Here is a 16,576-nt window from a genome sequence, read left to right on the forward strand (position 1 = left end):
TTCATAAATCCTTAAAGTGTCACAAACTTGTAATGGAAGTTTGTTTTTCAAGACTGGACACTCACCTTTTGTTGTTCTCCTGTTAAATAGCTTCAGTCATCAATCAGGGAGCAGAAACAGTACTTTGTGACCAATCAGAAATCCAAAGTTATGGATAACTGGAGCAGACAGCTGGCAAACTGTGGATAAGCCACTCATAGTCTGAAAATTATTTGTTCAGACAATCCAGGGAATACTTGCAAATGTAACAAATGCATCTTCCAAAATGAGAAATAGTTTACAAATTACTAGTTAATCCCCCCAAAGACTAAATTAATTGCATTTTTAGTTTGACTAATCCTATTTTACCAGCTCTCATAGCTTTTAATAGGCTGCTGCTTCTGTGCAGGCGACACATCTCAGAAATCACCTTCCAGTCCTCCGAGAGTTCCTAAAAGAGAAAGAGGAGAGGATTGCAGAGCAGGCTGTGAAAGCCCTAAGAAATATCATTTACTACATGGAAGGGGAAGAGGTCAAGGTTGCATTCTGCCATATCGTCCGGCCTGTTTGGCAGCTAATTACTGATGTAAGGCAATACCATGAATGACTCCTTATGTGTGCACAATATTATACAAAGGAGTGTGGTAGTTACAGAGAATATAGTTAATGGAGTGGCTGAAGGCAAAGAGCTTCAGGTCATATGATGAGCACTTTCACAAAGCATTAATTATGAAGAGTCAGAAATTCTTCAGCATACAAATAATCAACAAGCAAGGCATATCAGACAGTGCAGTAATGCTGAAAATCCTACAGATAGGGCATAGAAAAGGCATATTAAGTCATTTCCATATCTGAGGGAGCAAATGGAGGTTTGTTCCTTCAGGGCTTTCTCTAGTCTAATTTTAAATAATTAAAGCAAACAGATTTCCACCATTTCCCTTGGGAGATCTCCACAGTCCAAAAGACCCTCAATGATAGGATATGTTTCCAGTTGGACCAGCCTACATTGTCTTTTCCTCCCATTACCCCTAGTTACATCTGTTTGCAGGGCCATAAATAGAGCCCAGCAACCCAGGTAATATGTATTGAGCAGGCCACAGAGTTCTATCATCACATCACTGATCTAACAGAACTTCAGGTACACAGCAGAGTGTTGTGGACTGAATAAAAGATCTTGTTACTAACTGGTCTTGCTTTGCTTTTCTTCCTCTCTTTTCATTTTCTGTTCATTCACAGCAATTTTTTCTTTCTTTATGCATATTTTGGTGTATCTTTTTGCAAGTTAATTTTTCAATAATGGTTAATAATCCCTTCTTTTCTTCCATCCTCCTATTGCCCCTTCCTTTTAGTATTTTGGTGTTATCTCCCTCCTTCACCCATATTCTTTTTTTAATCTTTTCCCTTTCATGCCTTCCTCATCCCTTACCTTTCTTTCCTTATCTTCCCTCGTTGTACATATTCTCTTTCCTTTCTTTCTTCTTGTCTGCTAATCTCTCAGTTCTTCTCTTTTAATCTATTCCCTTCTCTTCCCTTCTCCTTCTTTAATTTTCTTATCTCCCCTCCTACACACATACACATTCTACCCATTCCTCTCTGCATCTAGCACTTGCCAATCAGTCAAACTGCATTCCTCACCCATAGTTCACTCACTGTTTTCTACATGGCCCTGGCATGTGCAAGGTGAGGGTTGGGCAGAAAGGGAGAGAAAGAGGTTTCAGCTACTGGCACCCTTTCAGATATTGAGGACCATGGAGCCATATTGGTGGGAGTTCCTCCCCAGGTTCAGTCTGAGGAATCATGGGTTTTTCACTGCCCTCTCCCGGATAGGAGAGAAGAGGAAAGTGAGAAGGGAATCAAAGATCACCATCCCCTCCTCTTCACTTGGCCCTACCCCCTCACTGCTTAGCATGCCTTCTCTAGACACAACATCGTACCTCACTAGGATTGACTGTTTAGGTAAACTACTGCAGCCTGGCCTGAAAGCAGCACTTGTTTAAAATGCATATTTTGTTCCCTTCTTGACTGCATTTTGGTCAGGACAAGGTCCCCAGCACTGCCCCACGGACCTATATGTTGAAAAATTCACTTGGAAGCAAGCGGTGGATTGCCAGGGGTGGAGCACTGTGCTGGGGAATCTAGCTGCTTTTATCCCTCTCTGTCCCTTTTACAGTTTGTACTTCTGTGTTTCATTTCAGCCATTTTATAATTGCAGTCAAAGAGATTGTGAATTCTAGTGCTAGTGATAAGTATCTGTGTGACAACACGGGATACTGCTGCCCTCTATCCACAGAAAAGGGATAGCACAAACAATGGCACTGCAAGGAGCTCCAAGCTGCCCTGCTGATGTGCCTCAGTCCTGACTTGGAAGAACTGTGAGAGGAGTCCAGTCTGCATGGTCTGTTCATTCCTTGGTGCTTTCTTATGGACTGCCAGCAAGAGTGCTGGTTGTGGTCATGATTTTTGTGATAAGGACCTCAGGAAACTCGATCAAATCACCAAACAGCCATTGGACCGAATCCACCACAATAAGACAATTCATATGCTGTGGTAGTGCTGACTGACATGTAGTTTATGCTGTTTTGCACCTTGCCTCTATACATCTAAAGTGTTTGCTAACTGGCAGTGTTGATGATGTCACTTATGTTATATGGAGATAAGTGTAGTAGTTAATTGCAGGAGTCTTTCACCCTAAGAGGTTTCCCCATCTTTTGTCATTCACAGGAGAGAGAGAAAGTGCGCATTTCTGCCATCATTGCATTTGGCAAAATGCTGAAATGTGTGAACAAATATAAACCTGGACCTGTCATCCATAATGAAATCTACTGTGCTCTGGTGCCTCTGATGCTCGTCATGCAGGGGAATAATCATGAGATACTAAAGGTGAGTCAGAGCCTGAATTTTCAGGATCTCTAGCCATGTGGAAGTTCCTCTCTACATCCAGGTTCCAGTAGAGAATCTTATCCTCAACCATCCTCAATCTTACCCTGTGATGAGAGGCAAGAGACACCTGACCTCTCCTTTCACTTCCTCTGTCCTAGGAATCTTTGACCTTATTCTTCATTCCGGTTGTATTTTCTCACCAATCATCAGCTTTCAATTCTTGTAACCTCGGGAACTCCTCCATATCTTTCTTTATCTTTCAGGCATGTGGAGACACCTTGGCAGAGTGTGCACAGGTAATGGGGTGGAACCAGATGAGAAACTTGTTCAGACAAATGACACTGAGTGACCATCTTCAGGTCTTGCAAGAGATGTGCACATTTCTGGTAAGTGAACTCTGGATTTTCAATGGGGTTGGGAACAGGAGGTGCAAGCTAGTCCTTCCCCTCATTCTGAGTTTGGAGAAGCATAAGAGCCAATATAATGTGTCCTTGTCAGTGTATTAAGCTCACTAAGAAGACATTAGAAATTGTCTTTCATCACCACAGATGCCCCACCCCATGTTCCCATTTTACTTCCTTTCTACACAACTAATGCTGCTACATGGAAGCTTCTTTATTCCACACAGCAGCAAGAGCAGTTTCCTATGAAGCAAAAAGCTCAGCTTGTTGAATAATTAATTATTGACAATAGCATTTTATAAAAATACCAACAAAACCTGTCACATAAGAATGGCCATATTAGGTTAGACCAATGGTCCATCTAGCCCAATATCCTGTATTCCAACAGTGGTTGTGCCAGATGCTTCAGAGGGAATGAACAGAACAGGGCAATTATCAAGTGATCCATCCCTTGTAGTCCAGTCCCAACAGTTGGCAGTTGGAGATTTAGGGACAGCCAGAGCATGGGGTTTGCATCCCTTACCATCTTGGCTAATAGCCATTGATGGACCTCCATCCTCCATGAATTTATCTAATTCTTCTTTGAACCCTGTTATATTTTTTGAGACGAAGTGACCAGAATTGCACACAGTATTCAAGGTGTGAGCATGCCATGGATTTATCTAGTGGTGTCATAAACAGATAGCTAAGGGTTAATGTCTCTTTCACCTGAAGCACCTGACCAGAGGACCAATCAGGAAACCGGATTTTTTCAACTCTGGGTGGAGGGAAGTTTGTGTCTGAGTCTTTGTTTTCTGTCTGCCTGCTTTCTCTGAGCTTTGGAGAAGTAGTTTCTACTTTCTAGTCTTCTGTTTCTAAAGTAAGGACAAAGAGATCAGATAGTAAGTTATATGATTTCTTTTCTTTAGTATTTGCATGAATATAAGTGCTGGAGTGCTTTGATTTGTATTCTTTTTGAATAAGGCTGTTTATTCAATATTCTTTTAAGCAAGCGACCCTGTATTTTGTCACCTTAATACAGAGAGACCATTTGTATGTATTTTTTCTTTCTTTTTATATAAAGCTTTCTTTTAAGACCTGTTGGAGTTTTTCTTTACTTCAGGGAAATTGACTCTGTACTCACCAGGGAATTGGTGGGAGGAAGAAATCAGGGGAGATCTGTGTGTGTTGAATTTGCTAGCCTGATTTTGCATTTCCTCTGGGTGAAGAGGAAAGTGTTTTTTTTTGTTTCCAGGACTGGGAACGGAGAGGGGGAGTCACTCTGTTTGGATTCACAGAGCTTGTGTCTGTGTATCTCTCCAGGAGCACCTGGAGGGGGGAAGGGAAAAAGGATTATTTCCCTTTGTTGTGAGACTCAAGGGATTTGGGTCTTGGGGTCCCCAGGGAAGGTTTTTCAGGGGGACCAGAGTGCCCCAAAACACTCTAATTTTTTGGGTGGTGGCAGCAAGTACCAGGTCCAAGCTGGTAACTAAGCTTGGAGGTTTTCATGCTAACCCCCATATTTTGGACGCTAAGGTCCAAATCTGGGACTAAGGTTATGACAAGTGGCATTATCATATTTTCTGTCTTATTATCTATCGACCCTTTACTAATGGTTCCTAACATTGTTAGCTTTTTTGACTGCCACTACGTATTGAGTAGGTGTTTTCAGAAAACTATTCACACTGTCTCCGAGAACTTTTTCTTGAGTGGTAAAATACTAATTTAGACCCCATCAATTGTATGTATAGTTGGGAGGATTATGTTTTCCAACGTGCATTACTTTGCATTTATCAACATTGAATTGCATCTGCCATTTTGTTGCCCAGCCATCCAGTTTTGTGTGATCCCTTTGTAACTCTTCACAAGTCAAAGTTAAGTCGAAAGCTGATTGTGTAATTCTTCAGTCAGCTTTTGACTCAACTATTTTGAGTAATTTGTATTGTTTGCAAATTTTGCCACCTTACTGTTTACCTCCTTTTCCAGATCATTTATGAATATATTGAACAGCACAGGTCCCAGTACAGATCCTGGAGGTCCTTACTATTTACCCCTCTTTATTCTGAAAACTGACCATTTATTCCTACTGTTTCTTTCTTATCTTTTAACCAGTTACTGTTCCATGAGAGGACCTTCCCTCTTATTCCATGACTGCCTACTTAATGGAAGGGCCTTTGGTGTGGGACCTTGTCAAAGGCTTTCTGAATGTCCACATACATCAAGGGTTCTCAAACTGGGGATCGGGACCTCATGGGGGTTGCGAGCTGTCAGCCTCCACCCCACTTTGCCTCCAGCATTTATAATGGTGTTAAATGTATTTTTCATTTATAAGGGGGCTCGCACTCAAAGGCTTGATATGTGAAAGAGGTCACCAGTACCAAAGTTTGAGAATGACTGAGGTACACTATATCCACTGGATCATTCTTGTCCCCATGCTTGTTGACACCCTCAAAAAATTCTAATAGAGTGGTAAGACATGATTTCCCTTTACAAAAGCTATGTTGACTCTTCCCCAACATTCTGTGTTTATCTGTGTGTCTGATAATTCTGTTCTTTGCTATGGTTTCAACCAGTTTAGCTGGTATTGAAGTTAGCCTTACTGCATATAATTGCCAGGATTGGTGCTGGAGCCTTTTTCAAAAATTGGCCACACATTAGCTATCATCCAGTCATCTGGTACCGAGGCTGATTTCAGTGATTAGATTACGTACCACAGTTAGTAGTTCTGCAATTTTATATTTGAGTTCCTTCAGAACTCTTGGGTGAATGCCATCTGATCCTGGTGACTTATTACTGTTTAATTTATCAATTTGTTCTAAAACCACCTATACTGACACCTCAATCTGGGACAGTTCCTCAGGTTTGTCATCTAAAAGAATGTCTCAGGTGTGAGAATCTCCACCTCATGCTCTGCAGTGAAGACTGATGCAAAGAATTTATTTAGCTTTTCCGCAACTGATTTGTCTTCCTTGACTGCTCCTTTAGCACCTCTCCTCCAGTGGCCCCATTGATTATTTGGCAGGCTTTCTGCTTTTGATGCACTTTTTAAAAATTACCTGTTAGTTTTTGTGTCTTTGCTAATTGTGCTTCAAATTCTTTTTTGGCCTGCCCAACCATACTTTAACTTTTGCCAGACTTTATGCTCCTTTCTTTTACCTCACTAAGATTCGACTTCCAGTTTTTAAAGGATGTCTCTTTGACTCTAAACGCTTATTTTACTGTAGGGACATTCCTAGCCTCAGTGCCTGCTGGTCAGTACCAGATTTCATACCATCAAGGTCAGGATGTCAGAGCCTTGAAAGCATCATTAAAATAGTCCCCCAATCAGAGGTGATTAATGGAATCTCTCTGCACTTGAATCCAAGCTGTGTGAAGGTGTCCTTTGACCCAGGGACAGTGGTGAGCTCCGTGCTCTCCCACATGACTGGCCCAAGTCGGAAGGAGAGTCTTTACTATGGTGTATTTCTTGTTGTTTTCTAGGTGAGGAAATGCAGGAGAATGGTGGGGGACTTCTTACTTAAGAGCATAGCCTACCTAAAGAACCCTCAGCCCCTTTTACGAGAGGCAGCAGCCAGGTTTATAGGTAAACACAATGGCTCAAACCCATTTTTTTCATCATTCTGCTCTGTTACCTCTAGCTGTGAGAACTGCATCCTTAGCTCCTAAGTTACTGACCTGAATCAAACCCCAGGGTTTTGTACAAAAAATGGGGCAATTGATGTCCTAACCCCTTAGTCCTCTGCATCCTGTTACCCCAGAGAATCTCTCTATTTTCTTCCTTCTAGAGCAGTGGTTCTCAACCCATTTATCATTGTGGGCTACAAGTTGAAAACCACAATGCCCCTACCCTAAAACTGCCCACAGTCCCCTATGCTCAGCACCCAGTGTGGGCCGGGATGCAGTAGGGAGCCAGAGCTGGACCCCATGCTGCAGTGGGGAGCCGGGCAGCAGCTGGAACCCCCAGCACTGGCCAAGAGCAGAGTGCCTGGATGGGCTGGCAGCCAGGACCCGAGAAGGGGGTCTGGAGTGGAGCCCCATCTAAAACCTGGGGCAAACCCCTAGTTCCCAGAGTGCTCCCTCTGCCAAAAAACTCCTACCCACTCTCCCACCCCCTACCCCACTGTGGCACTTACCAGTCCCCTGCTGGCAGGAGCGCTGGTGTAGGCTGCAAGAGGCTGTCTCCCCTTCAGCCAGCCCTGCTCCCTGCCAGACCAGAATGGCAAATTTTGAATTTTTTTTAGCACACAGCTGGGCAGCAGTTGGGTGCTAATTGGGCTGAGCATTGAGAACTGCTGTTCTAGAGGAATTGCCCTACCTTTGCTCTTCTTCAGCTGGTCCCATGGGAATTTCTGTAGAGATCATATCCTCAGATGTTGTAAATGGGTGCAGCTCCACTAAAATCATTTTACACTCCCTGAGGGCCTGGCCTCTAGCCTCCTTTAGAATTTGGTCTATTGGGAACTTCTTAGGAAACTTGGGACTTGGAGGATTTGTCAGATTTCCCAAGAAAGCATCTTCCTACCTCTTTCATTTGAGAGGAGTGAAACTTTAGAAGTTATGTAAAGTACCTGATTTTTGTTTGTATTGCATATCCAGAGTTCACACTACAGAATTTGAACTTAATTCAAGTTGACAGAGATGATATGATGCTACTGCTCAATGGTAAGAAATTGCTTGTGATCCAGGTTCTTTTGCAATCTATAATGCTTCTTCATTTATGTTATCAGGTGGCCTCTGCCTCCCCTACCCACCTGTCCTCTGGACAGTAATTCAGGAGGAGTTTATAGAAATGGAAACAGTACCAATTACATTTTAAAATAATAATTAAGGCTATAAACAGAGAGAGTGCCATTATAGATACTTGTTACACCTGTTCTCATATATTATTTGGAGGGCAAACTGCAATATTTGTAATGAATAATTTATTCAGTAATTGTTGCCCTTTAGTTTGCTTGCAAATTATTTGTGAGCAGACTTCAATTTTCTACAGATTTTGTTCATTATTCCAAAAATGCAAACAGTACTGTTCATACAAACCTCATTCAGCCTATGAGTTATCATTGATCTGTTCTGCTTGTTTTATTTAAAAATTTGCTATTCATTATTTGCTATTTTTGTGGTAAGTGGTTGCTCACACAAATCACATCTTCCTGAATGGAAGAATGAAACTTCTGTAAACAGGAGTGGGAAATCAAAGGTTGTTCATGCAAATGCTTGTGGTGTGGACCTTCCTATGGTTGCTTATTTTCACAAATATTTGTGAGTCTTTTGCTTTGTGAGAAAAATGATCATCCCTGGTTTACAGAAAATAAAAAGGATCACAAATCAATCATTTTCTCAGCTCAGCTCATAACCTTCTGAAAAAAATCTCAAGAAGACTTTAACTTTCCATGTTTAGTCTCAACCCATAGGTGAATTTCTGAAAATGCTGAGGAAAATCCCTTTTGCTACTTTTGAATTAAAAGAAAGCTAACTTTTTATTCATCAATAATGCCTAACAGCTAAATTTTAAATCTTTGCACAGCTAGTTTTGCATGAGTTAAAATAAGTTTTGGAGAAAATAATTAAACTAAAGTGAAAAATAGCATCAGAGCATGCTCAGTGGACATGTGCTAAGATTTTAATGGAAACTAAAGAAGTATCACTGTTTATTATTTGTATTACAGTAACAGCCAAAAGTTCTTATAAGGATGAAGGGCTAAGTTCTGTATAAACACAAAATAAAGTCCAGTCCGTGCACTGAAAAGTTTACAGTCTTAGAAGGACTATCCTCTACTTGTTTACATTAGAGGACTGAGGGAACTGCATGTTTTCCCTTACAATGGGGCTAGCATGGACAGGGTTTCTTTGCAGGTGGGAAATTGGAAATCTCTCGCTGAAAACAGGATTTCCGGTAAAACTGGTGTGAAATCAGGGATAACAAAATTATGGACATAAAAAGAAAAAAAAAGTTGATCCTGGATCCTCCCATTGCTATATGTATTTCAATTGTGAGTTAAATGTATATCTTAATGTGTGCAACATGGGCATAACCATCAGAGTCTTGGGTGAAATCTTGCCCCTACTGAAGTCAATGGCAACAGAATTTCACTCCTTACCTTCCAATTCCCTGCCTTTGGGTCTGAAGTGCCTCTGCATTTCCAATGGCAAAAAGTAGAGGCAGTAAGCACAGAACTGGAGGAGTTGCTAAGCAGCATGCTTCTGTCTTTTGCTCAAGCCTGTGGCAGCCATTGTGTTGCTGCTCTATGGTGGTGTGCTCCATTGATCAGGAAGGAACCTGCTGGGGTTGGAAGGGAGCCAGGAGAAGCAGCTACTCTCCATGGCATCTTTATATGACATATCCAAGCAGCATTAACTCTCCCGCCATCCTCTCCCAGAAGGAAGCTTTGTGCAAGGAGGGAAACCACAGCTTTTGCCAAAGCCGTATTAATAGGGAAGACAAAGAAGCAGGGAAGTACCACAGAGTGGGCCAACTTCTCTGGCAGAGTCCCTGGCATCTATATTGTCTAAAGGCCTTGCTTTTTGTTTGCTTTCTGAGGCCTCAATCTCCTTCCTGTCCAGGGGACCCTGCAGCAGCATGTGATGCAAGTCAGACTTCTTGATCTTTTCTTCTGCCTCTGTCCCTTCTGTGAAAAAGCTGGTGGGACAGGTGGGTTGGTTAGACGGGTTTACATTCTTACGCTCCTTTAATGAATTTGTGGGTTTTAATGTATTTTTCAATTACTTTAGTGTTGAAAAATTCCAAGCTGACATTGACCAACCCAGAGAGTTGAAATCTTCCTATTAATCTGCAGAATAGGTACAGCATGAGTAGTGACCATGCATATTACCCCCTGCCCACCCCTATTGCCTCACCAATGTGCTTCAACCTGGACTGGGACTGACATCGTCAAGGGCTGAGACTGGAGTTTGGGCTTTTTGTGGCATCTTTGCTGCAGCTGTCTAGAAGGGTGCACTTTGTGTGTTTGAAATCTGTCTAATAAGTTACTGGACTAAGATGGCAATATTTTTATTATAAATAATTCCTATATTTTTTGCAATAAATCACCAGAAATGTATGGGTCTTATGCAAGAGTTCAACAAAAATATGTAATATATCATTAGAAAGAATTTCATCCCTGGAGGACTGAAGGATTGCCAACCTTGTACCAATTTTTTTAATGGTGTTAAGGGAAATTCTAAGAATTTATTGACAACTTACTTCAGTGCCTGGAAAAAATAGATCAGAAAATGGTTACATTTATAAAGCACTTAGAGGAGTGATGTCCAGATAATCCAGGATCAGTAATGGTAGCATAGTTTGTCATAGTAAATGCTGCCTTTCTAAGACAAGAGTTATTTGAAAGAGTTAAGAAAGTAATGGATAAATGAGGAAATAAATAAGTTTAGCTTTTCAAAAGGCTTTTGATAAAGTCCCTGACAAAAGACGGTTAAGGAAACTTAGTAACCAGAGAGCGAGAAATACATTTTTGGCATATATTAATAACTTGTTAAAAGACAGAAAGCAACACAAAAAGCATGTTGCAGTCTCTCAAGGATCAGTAATAGGACCTGTGTTCAATATGTTTAATATCCTCCTGGAAGATGGGATGACTAGTGAGGTGGTGAAATTTGCTGATGACTCAGTCATTTAGATTAATCAAGACTTGGAAGAATGAAGAGGAATTTTATAAGACTAGAAAATTGGGCAACATGATGAGGGAGAAAATTCAATGTAGATAAAAGTGGGCACGTTGAGGGGCTATGAACTGGTCGTGTCCCTCAGGAAGGAGACCGAGATGTCATTATGAACAGCTCAGTGAAGACTCAAAGTGCTGGGATAAATTGCACAGTAGCTTTTTAGCACTTCCTAATAAAGATAACTTTATTTATCTTGAGGTGGTGGAAAGCTAATTTATTTTCTTGGCTCTGCAGTGTACAATTGACCATATTTGGATGTTTTACCTTGGTTTGTTATCTCCTTCGCTTTCATCAAAACCAAGCAATGTTGGGTTGGGCTGGTTACACGTTTGGATGGGAAATCTCCAAGCAACAGCGTAGATCCAGTGTGTGAGATAGCAATTGTGATTCACAAAAAGAACAGGAGTGCTTGTGGCACCTTAGAGACTACCAAATTTATTGTAGCATAAGCTTTCGTGGGCTACAGCTCACTTCATCAGATGCATGTAGTGGAAAATGCAGAAGGAAGATATATAGATACACACACACGGAACATGAAACAATGGGTGTTACCATACACATTATAAGGAGAGTGATCAGTTAAGGTGAGCTGTTGTCAGCAGGAGAGAAAAACAACTGTTTGTAGTGGTAATGAAAATGGCCCATTTCCAGCACTTGACAAGGAGATATAAGGAACTGTGTGTGTGGGTGGGGCGGGCGGGAGGGAGATAAGCATGGGAAAATAGTTTTGTGTAAAGTTATTTTTCTCTCCTGCTGACAACAGCTCACCTTAACTGATCACTTTCCTTATAATGTGTATGATAACACCCATTGTTTCATGTTCCCTCTGTGTGTATGTGTGTGTGTATATATATATCTTCCTACTGTATTTTCCATTACATGCATCCGATGAAGTGAGCTGTAGCCCACAAAAGCTTATGCTCAAATAAATTTGTTCGTCTCTAAGGTGCCACAAGTATTCCTGTTATTTTTGCGGATACAGACTAACACAGCTACTACTCTGAAAATTATGATTCAGTGAGCTGCACTCTTCCTTCTGAATGAGTTCTAAGTTGATGCCAGACCATGTTTCTAGGAGGCAGCATGCTGCTGCAGGCACTACCCAAAGCTGAGATCTCAGTCTTTTCTGATTATTGAAGATGCCCTTAATAAGATTATTTGAATTTTCTTGTCCTGGCCAAATTTCAGTGGGAGCAACTACATTCTGCATATCTAAATCCCTCCTGGAGCTGCAGAAGGATAAAAGTTTTCTTCACTTTGTGTCCTGAAATGTGTGTAGCAGGATTGTGCACTTGAAGGAATCCTTGTGTATAGTTTGTATTTGAATTTTTAAGTGTACAAAGTGCTTAAAGATCCTTCAGGATGAAAGCCCATTATATAAATATAAGGGACCTAATTCTGCTCCCACTGACAGGTATAAAATAGGAGAACCTTTATTAAAGTCAGTGAGCAATATTTGGCCATCTGGCTGAGTTGCACTTGGCACAGGTCTGGAGGCAGAGCAGGGGGTGATTTATATCACCTCTGCTGCTCCCTAATCCTTGGGCTGCTCTTGTATAGTCTCAGGACTGCTCTAAGTTGCATCCAGCTCCCCTGGGCAATAGCCTTTATGTCATGTGCGATTTCCCTTGGTCAGGCCCCATTGCTGAGGGGTGAGGATAGCACCGTGCCACTACTGGCTCTGCCTTTCTTGGGAATACTCCTTCCACTGGGGAAGTGCTCAGGAGACCAATTAAAACAGCTCTATGGCCCCTTTGCCCCAGCGGGCTGGCAAAGAAGGGCCAGTGATGTAGCCCAGTAGTGTCACACTGATGTAAAACGAGTGTAACTGAGATCAAAATTAGGCTCATAATATTATGTTCCTTATGATATGGTATTACATACTTAGCTTAAAGGCATATTGAGTTTTTATTTGCTTTCCTCTGAAGCATCAAGTACCAGCCACTGCCATGATAGGATACTAGACTATTGCACTACAACGCCTTTTGTATTCTTAACTCATTTCACATAGCTATCCAGTAGAATTCGAAGCAATGATTTGAAAATGAAAGCCTTTATAGACCAGTCCCAATCCTCAGCACTGCAGTCTTTATTCTTATTTAAAATAGATTCAAATGAGGCTTATAAAATAAATTAGAAATGGGGGAAAAAAGCGCTATTTCAGGAATGTACCCTACACTGCTTTGTGTAGTAATGTGGTCAACATCAGTCAAGTTATAAGGCATCCAGCCCCTTTTTCTTCGAGACTATGCTACAGTTTGAAAGACTTCACTATTTGTCATTTTTTTTCACATTTGATCTACATCTTTTATGCTTAATGTCATCCCGTTATTTCTAGTTACATCCCTTTACAATTCCTAACCCCTCTTCTGATAGAAGGAGAGTTCCCAGTTGTGAGTGTGTTCCAGCTTTCCCATTTACAAAGGAGAAATGAGGACTTCACAAATTGAACTAGATCAGGGGTCAGCAACCTTTCGGAAGTGGTGTGCCAAGTCTTTATTTATTCACTCTAATTTAAGGTTCCGCGTGCCAGTAATACATTTTAACCTTTTTAGAAGGTCTCTTTCTATAAGTCTATAATATATAACTAAACTATTGTTGTATGTAAAGTAAATAAGGCTTTTAAAATGTTTAAGAAGCTTAATTTAAAATTAAATAAAATGCAGAGCCCCCCAGACTGGTGGCCAGGACCCAGGCACTGTGAGTGGCACTGAAAATCAGCTCCCATGCCAAAGGTTGCCTGCCCCTGAATTAGATAGTTCTCAATCTATGGCATCTAACTAATGTGATGACTGAATGCTTTGGCCTGAAGGTGGTGATGAGGGGTGAGGAAGGTTAAATCCTCATCCTGGCACATAGGGCAGATTAGAAATAATATATATTCTCTGCTTCTGATGTTGGGATATGGCGTGGGGTCCAGGAAAATGGCATAAGATAATGGAGCCTAATGAAATGTCATCTCATTAATAATGTGTGCCTTGACTTTCATTTCTTCTTGGTTTCAGCTCTTGATGATCTCAAATGTGACCCTGTAGCCTCAGTCTGCATTACAGCTTTAGACACCATAACAAATATTGAGACAGCTTGTTTGCCTGAAGCAGAGCCTCTTTCTGGATTGAGGAGGTTTTTCTGCTCTCTGCCTGTTCAAAGAAAGATGAAGATTTTTAAAGACAGAGAAATCCCATTAAAGTTCAAGTCCAGCTCAAAGCAATTGAGAGGCAAGACCGTCCCTGAAGATACCTCAACAGCAGACCAAGAAGAAGGGGAAAAGAGCATGAAACAGAAGCTATGGAAGCTCACGAGGAATCTGAAAAGGAAAAGACTCTAACGTTGTGGAAATACCTTCCTCAAAGGTATTTTCTACCCTCTCACATTCCAGTAATTATTGATTCTGTTGAATGTCATACTGAGAGAGGTCATGTGAACTTGAATGGGAGACTGCCACTCCCCAGCCTACATCTGATGGGTTAGAATTATTGAACCTGAGACAAGAAATCCCTTTGTATCTTCCTATTCACCCTCCTGGAATGTGTTCAAGATCACATTCTCCCAATATATCAGATACATACGTTTATCTAGTTCACTGTAGTCATGTACGCCATAGACCTCAGAGAACCCCGTTGACCAAACCAAGTGAGGATGTTACTTATTTATCATGGAGGAGAGAAGGGAGGCAATATACCTGTAAGAGTATCTTTAGGTTTTTGTTCATAATCAGTGATTTAGAACATTTGTTAATTTGAAACTCTGAAGTTTCAATATACGGATATCCCACTAGCACACTTATGAACAGGGATAAAGGAGCAAAGTTAAGGGGGTTTTTTTGTGTGTGGAACTTAGTCCAAATTTCCTAACTTTGAAATGGTTGTCCTATGATAAAGATGAGGTTATTTTCAATTATTGGATATTTGTTTACAAACAGAATTCTGTCTCAGTTCCCGCCCCCCGAAAATACAGTGCCTGCCATTAAAGTCTTAGCATCTGTCAATCTGGTTTTTTGTATTCACATTTTGAGATTTTATAATCTCCACTTCTTATTTATTGCCAATAGGTGGTGATAGTGCAGTCTGTGCATACAGAAGTGCAAGTTCATCTGCTTCCTGGTCCCATGCTAGTTCCTTTTGCCCCAGTTCAGCCGGGGCTTGAGTGCTGAAAGAATCTGATTACTAACAGAAGTGGTGGTTACACACCACCATGTTGCATCTACAGGCTTCTCTGCACAGCGGCTCTGGCCATACTTCGTGTCTGTGACCTGGAAAATATATCCCTCCTCCCTTCCTAAAAATGTAAAAATGTTCAGTTATTTTTAAAAGGTGCTTTTACCAAGATGCCTTGTGTTCCTGGTCTGGATTTTGATCTTTTATGTGGTTCACTCTTTGGAATGAATTAAAGAATTTACACCGAAGAAAAGGAAGGAAAATCAGGAAAAATTACATTGTATTTTTGATTGCTATTCTGGAACCAAAGTAGAAATGATGGTGGCACTTCCCTTTTACACCTTCCATATTGGTAGCAAGCAGTGGGGATGTGCACGCGACATTGCAGTAACTATTCTTACTAATCCATGCTACTTTCCTTACCTCGCAGGTGCTGCAGCTGCACATAAAAAACAGAAATTGACTATGCTGATTGGTCTTCAAACCCTCCAGTAGCTGCTAAAAGAGTGAAAAAGCAGAGTCACCCAGAGCAGCTGAACTAACTGAGGAAGGAAGAGATCAGGAGATTTGGCAGGGGGACATGAAGTGTTCAGGTCTGATGGACATGAAGGAGACAGAAGATGCAGGAGAGAGAAGCAGGAACAGACACATGGGACAAGGAAAGTGACAGCCTCAAACCATTTCTTTGGAGCACAAAGCTGCAGATGGAGAGGGTCAGAGCTGGGGTGGGAGGGAGAGTGCATACAGCACAAAAGGGAACTGCAAAATCAGGCCATGGTTATTCTCTACATGACAGAAGGTTTCCATACTGTCCTAGCATCTGCCTACCACATAGCCAGAGATTATCTACCATCAGCTTTACTGTAGCAGTTACCACTTCAGTGACGTCCTGCAAGCTACACCCTCCTCCCAACACATGTGCCAGAACTATAGTCTGGTTGTGTCCCTGCTTCCTCCTGGCTAATAGCAATAGAGTTAATTTCCCCTCCCTCTGATTTTGCTTTGTTTGCTAGTGTTCATTAACGGTTGTGGGGTTTTTAAATAAATGTTGATGCTATTTTTCTTGAGTGATCACCACCCTGTTAGCAAACATGAGTGCCCAAAATGATCATTACAGTGCATTTGTCTGTAATCACCCTGATCACCATTCCCAGCACAGGACCTTGCCTTGGCACCAGTCTAACTTTTGTGTAAATAAAATCAAGTCGTGGAATCACAGTAGCACTGGTGGGTGTCATCCCTAACTATAAAAAACAATGAGGAGTCCTTGTGGTGCCTTAGAGACTAACAAATTTATTTCGGCATAAGCTTTCGTGGGCTTGAACCCATTTCATCAGATATATGGAGTGAAAAATACAGGAGCAGGTATAAATACATGAAAGGATGGGAGCTGCTTTACCCAGTGTGAGGTCAGTCTAATGAGATAAATCAATTAACAGCAGGATACCAAGGGAGGAAAAATAACTTTTGAAGTAGTAAGAGAGTGGCCCGTTACAGACA

General features: G+C 41.3%; 1 protein-coding gene across 1 annotated transcript in view; it reads left to right on the forward strand.

Moving 5' to 3' along the window:
* LOC115647565 (maestro heat-like repeat-containing protein family member 7) overlaps positions 1–16,332 on the forward strand; it is a 47,544-nt gene extending 31,212 nt beyond the window's left edge. Inside the window, exons 18-24 of the mRNA XM_030554279.1 lie at positions 389–565; positions 2,701–2,859; positions 3,123–3,245; positions 6,720–6,822; positions 7,836–7,901; positions 13,925–14,272; positions 15,507–16,332. Of these exons, the coding sequence (XP_030410139.1) occupies positions 389–565; positions 2,701–2,859; positions 3,123–3,245; positions 6,720–6,822; positions 7,836–7,901; positions 13,925–14,247 (951 nt within the window). The 3' untranslated portion in view covers positions 14,248–14,272; positions 15,507–16,332. The remainder of the gene's footprint in view (positions 1–388; positions 566–2,700; positions 2,860–3,122; positions 3,246–6,719; positions 6,823–7,835; positions 7,902–13,924; positions 14,273–15,506) is intronic.
* The last annotated feature ends 244 nt before the right edge of the window (positions 16,333–16,576 follow it).

The sequence above is a fragment of the Gopherus evgoodei genome, chromosome 3 (assembly GCF_007399415.2).
Source record: "Gopherus evgoodei ecotype Sinaloan lineage chromosome 3, rGopEvg1_v1.p, whole genome shotgun sequence".
NCBI lineage: Eukaryota > Metazoa > Chordata > Testudines > Testudinidae > Gopherus > Gopherus evgoodei.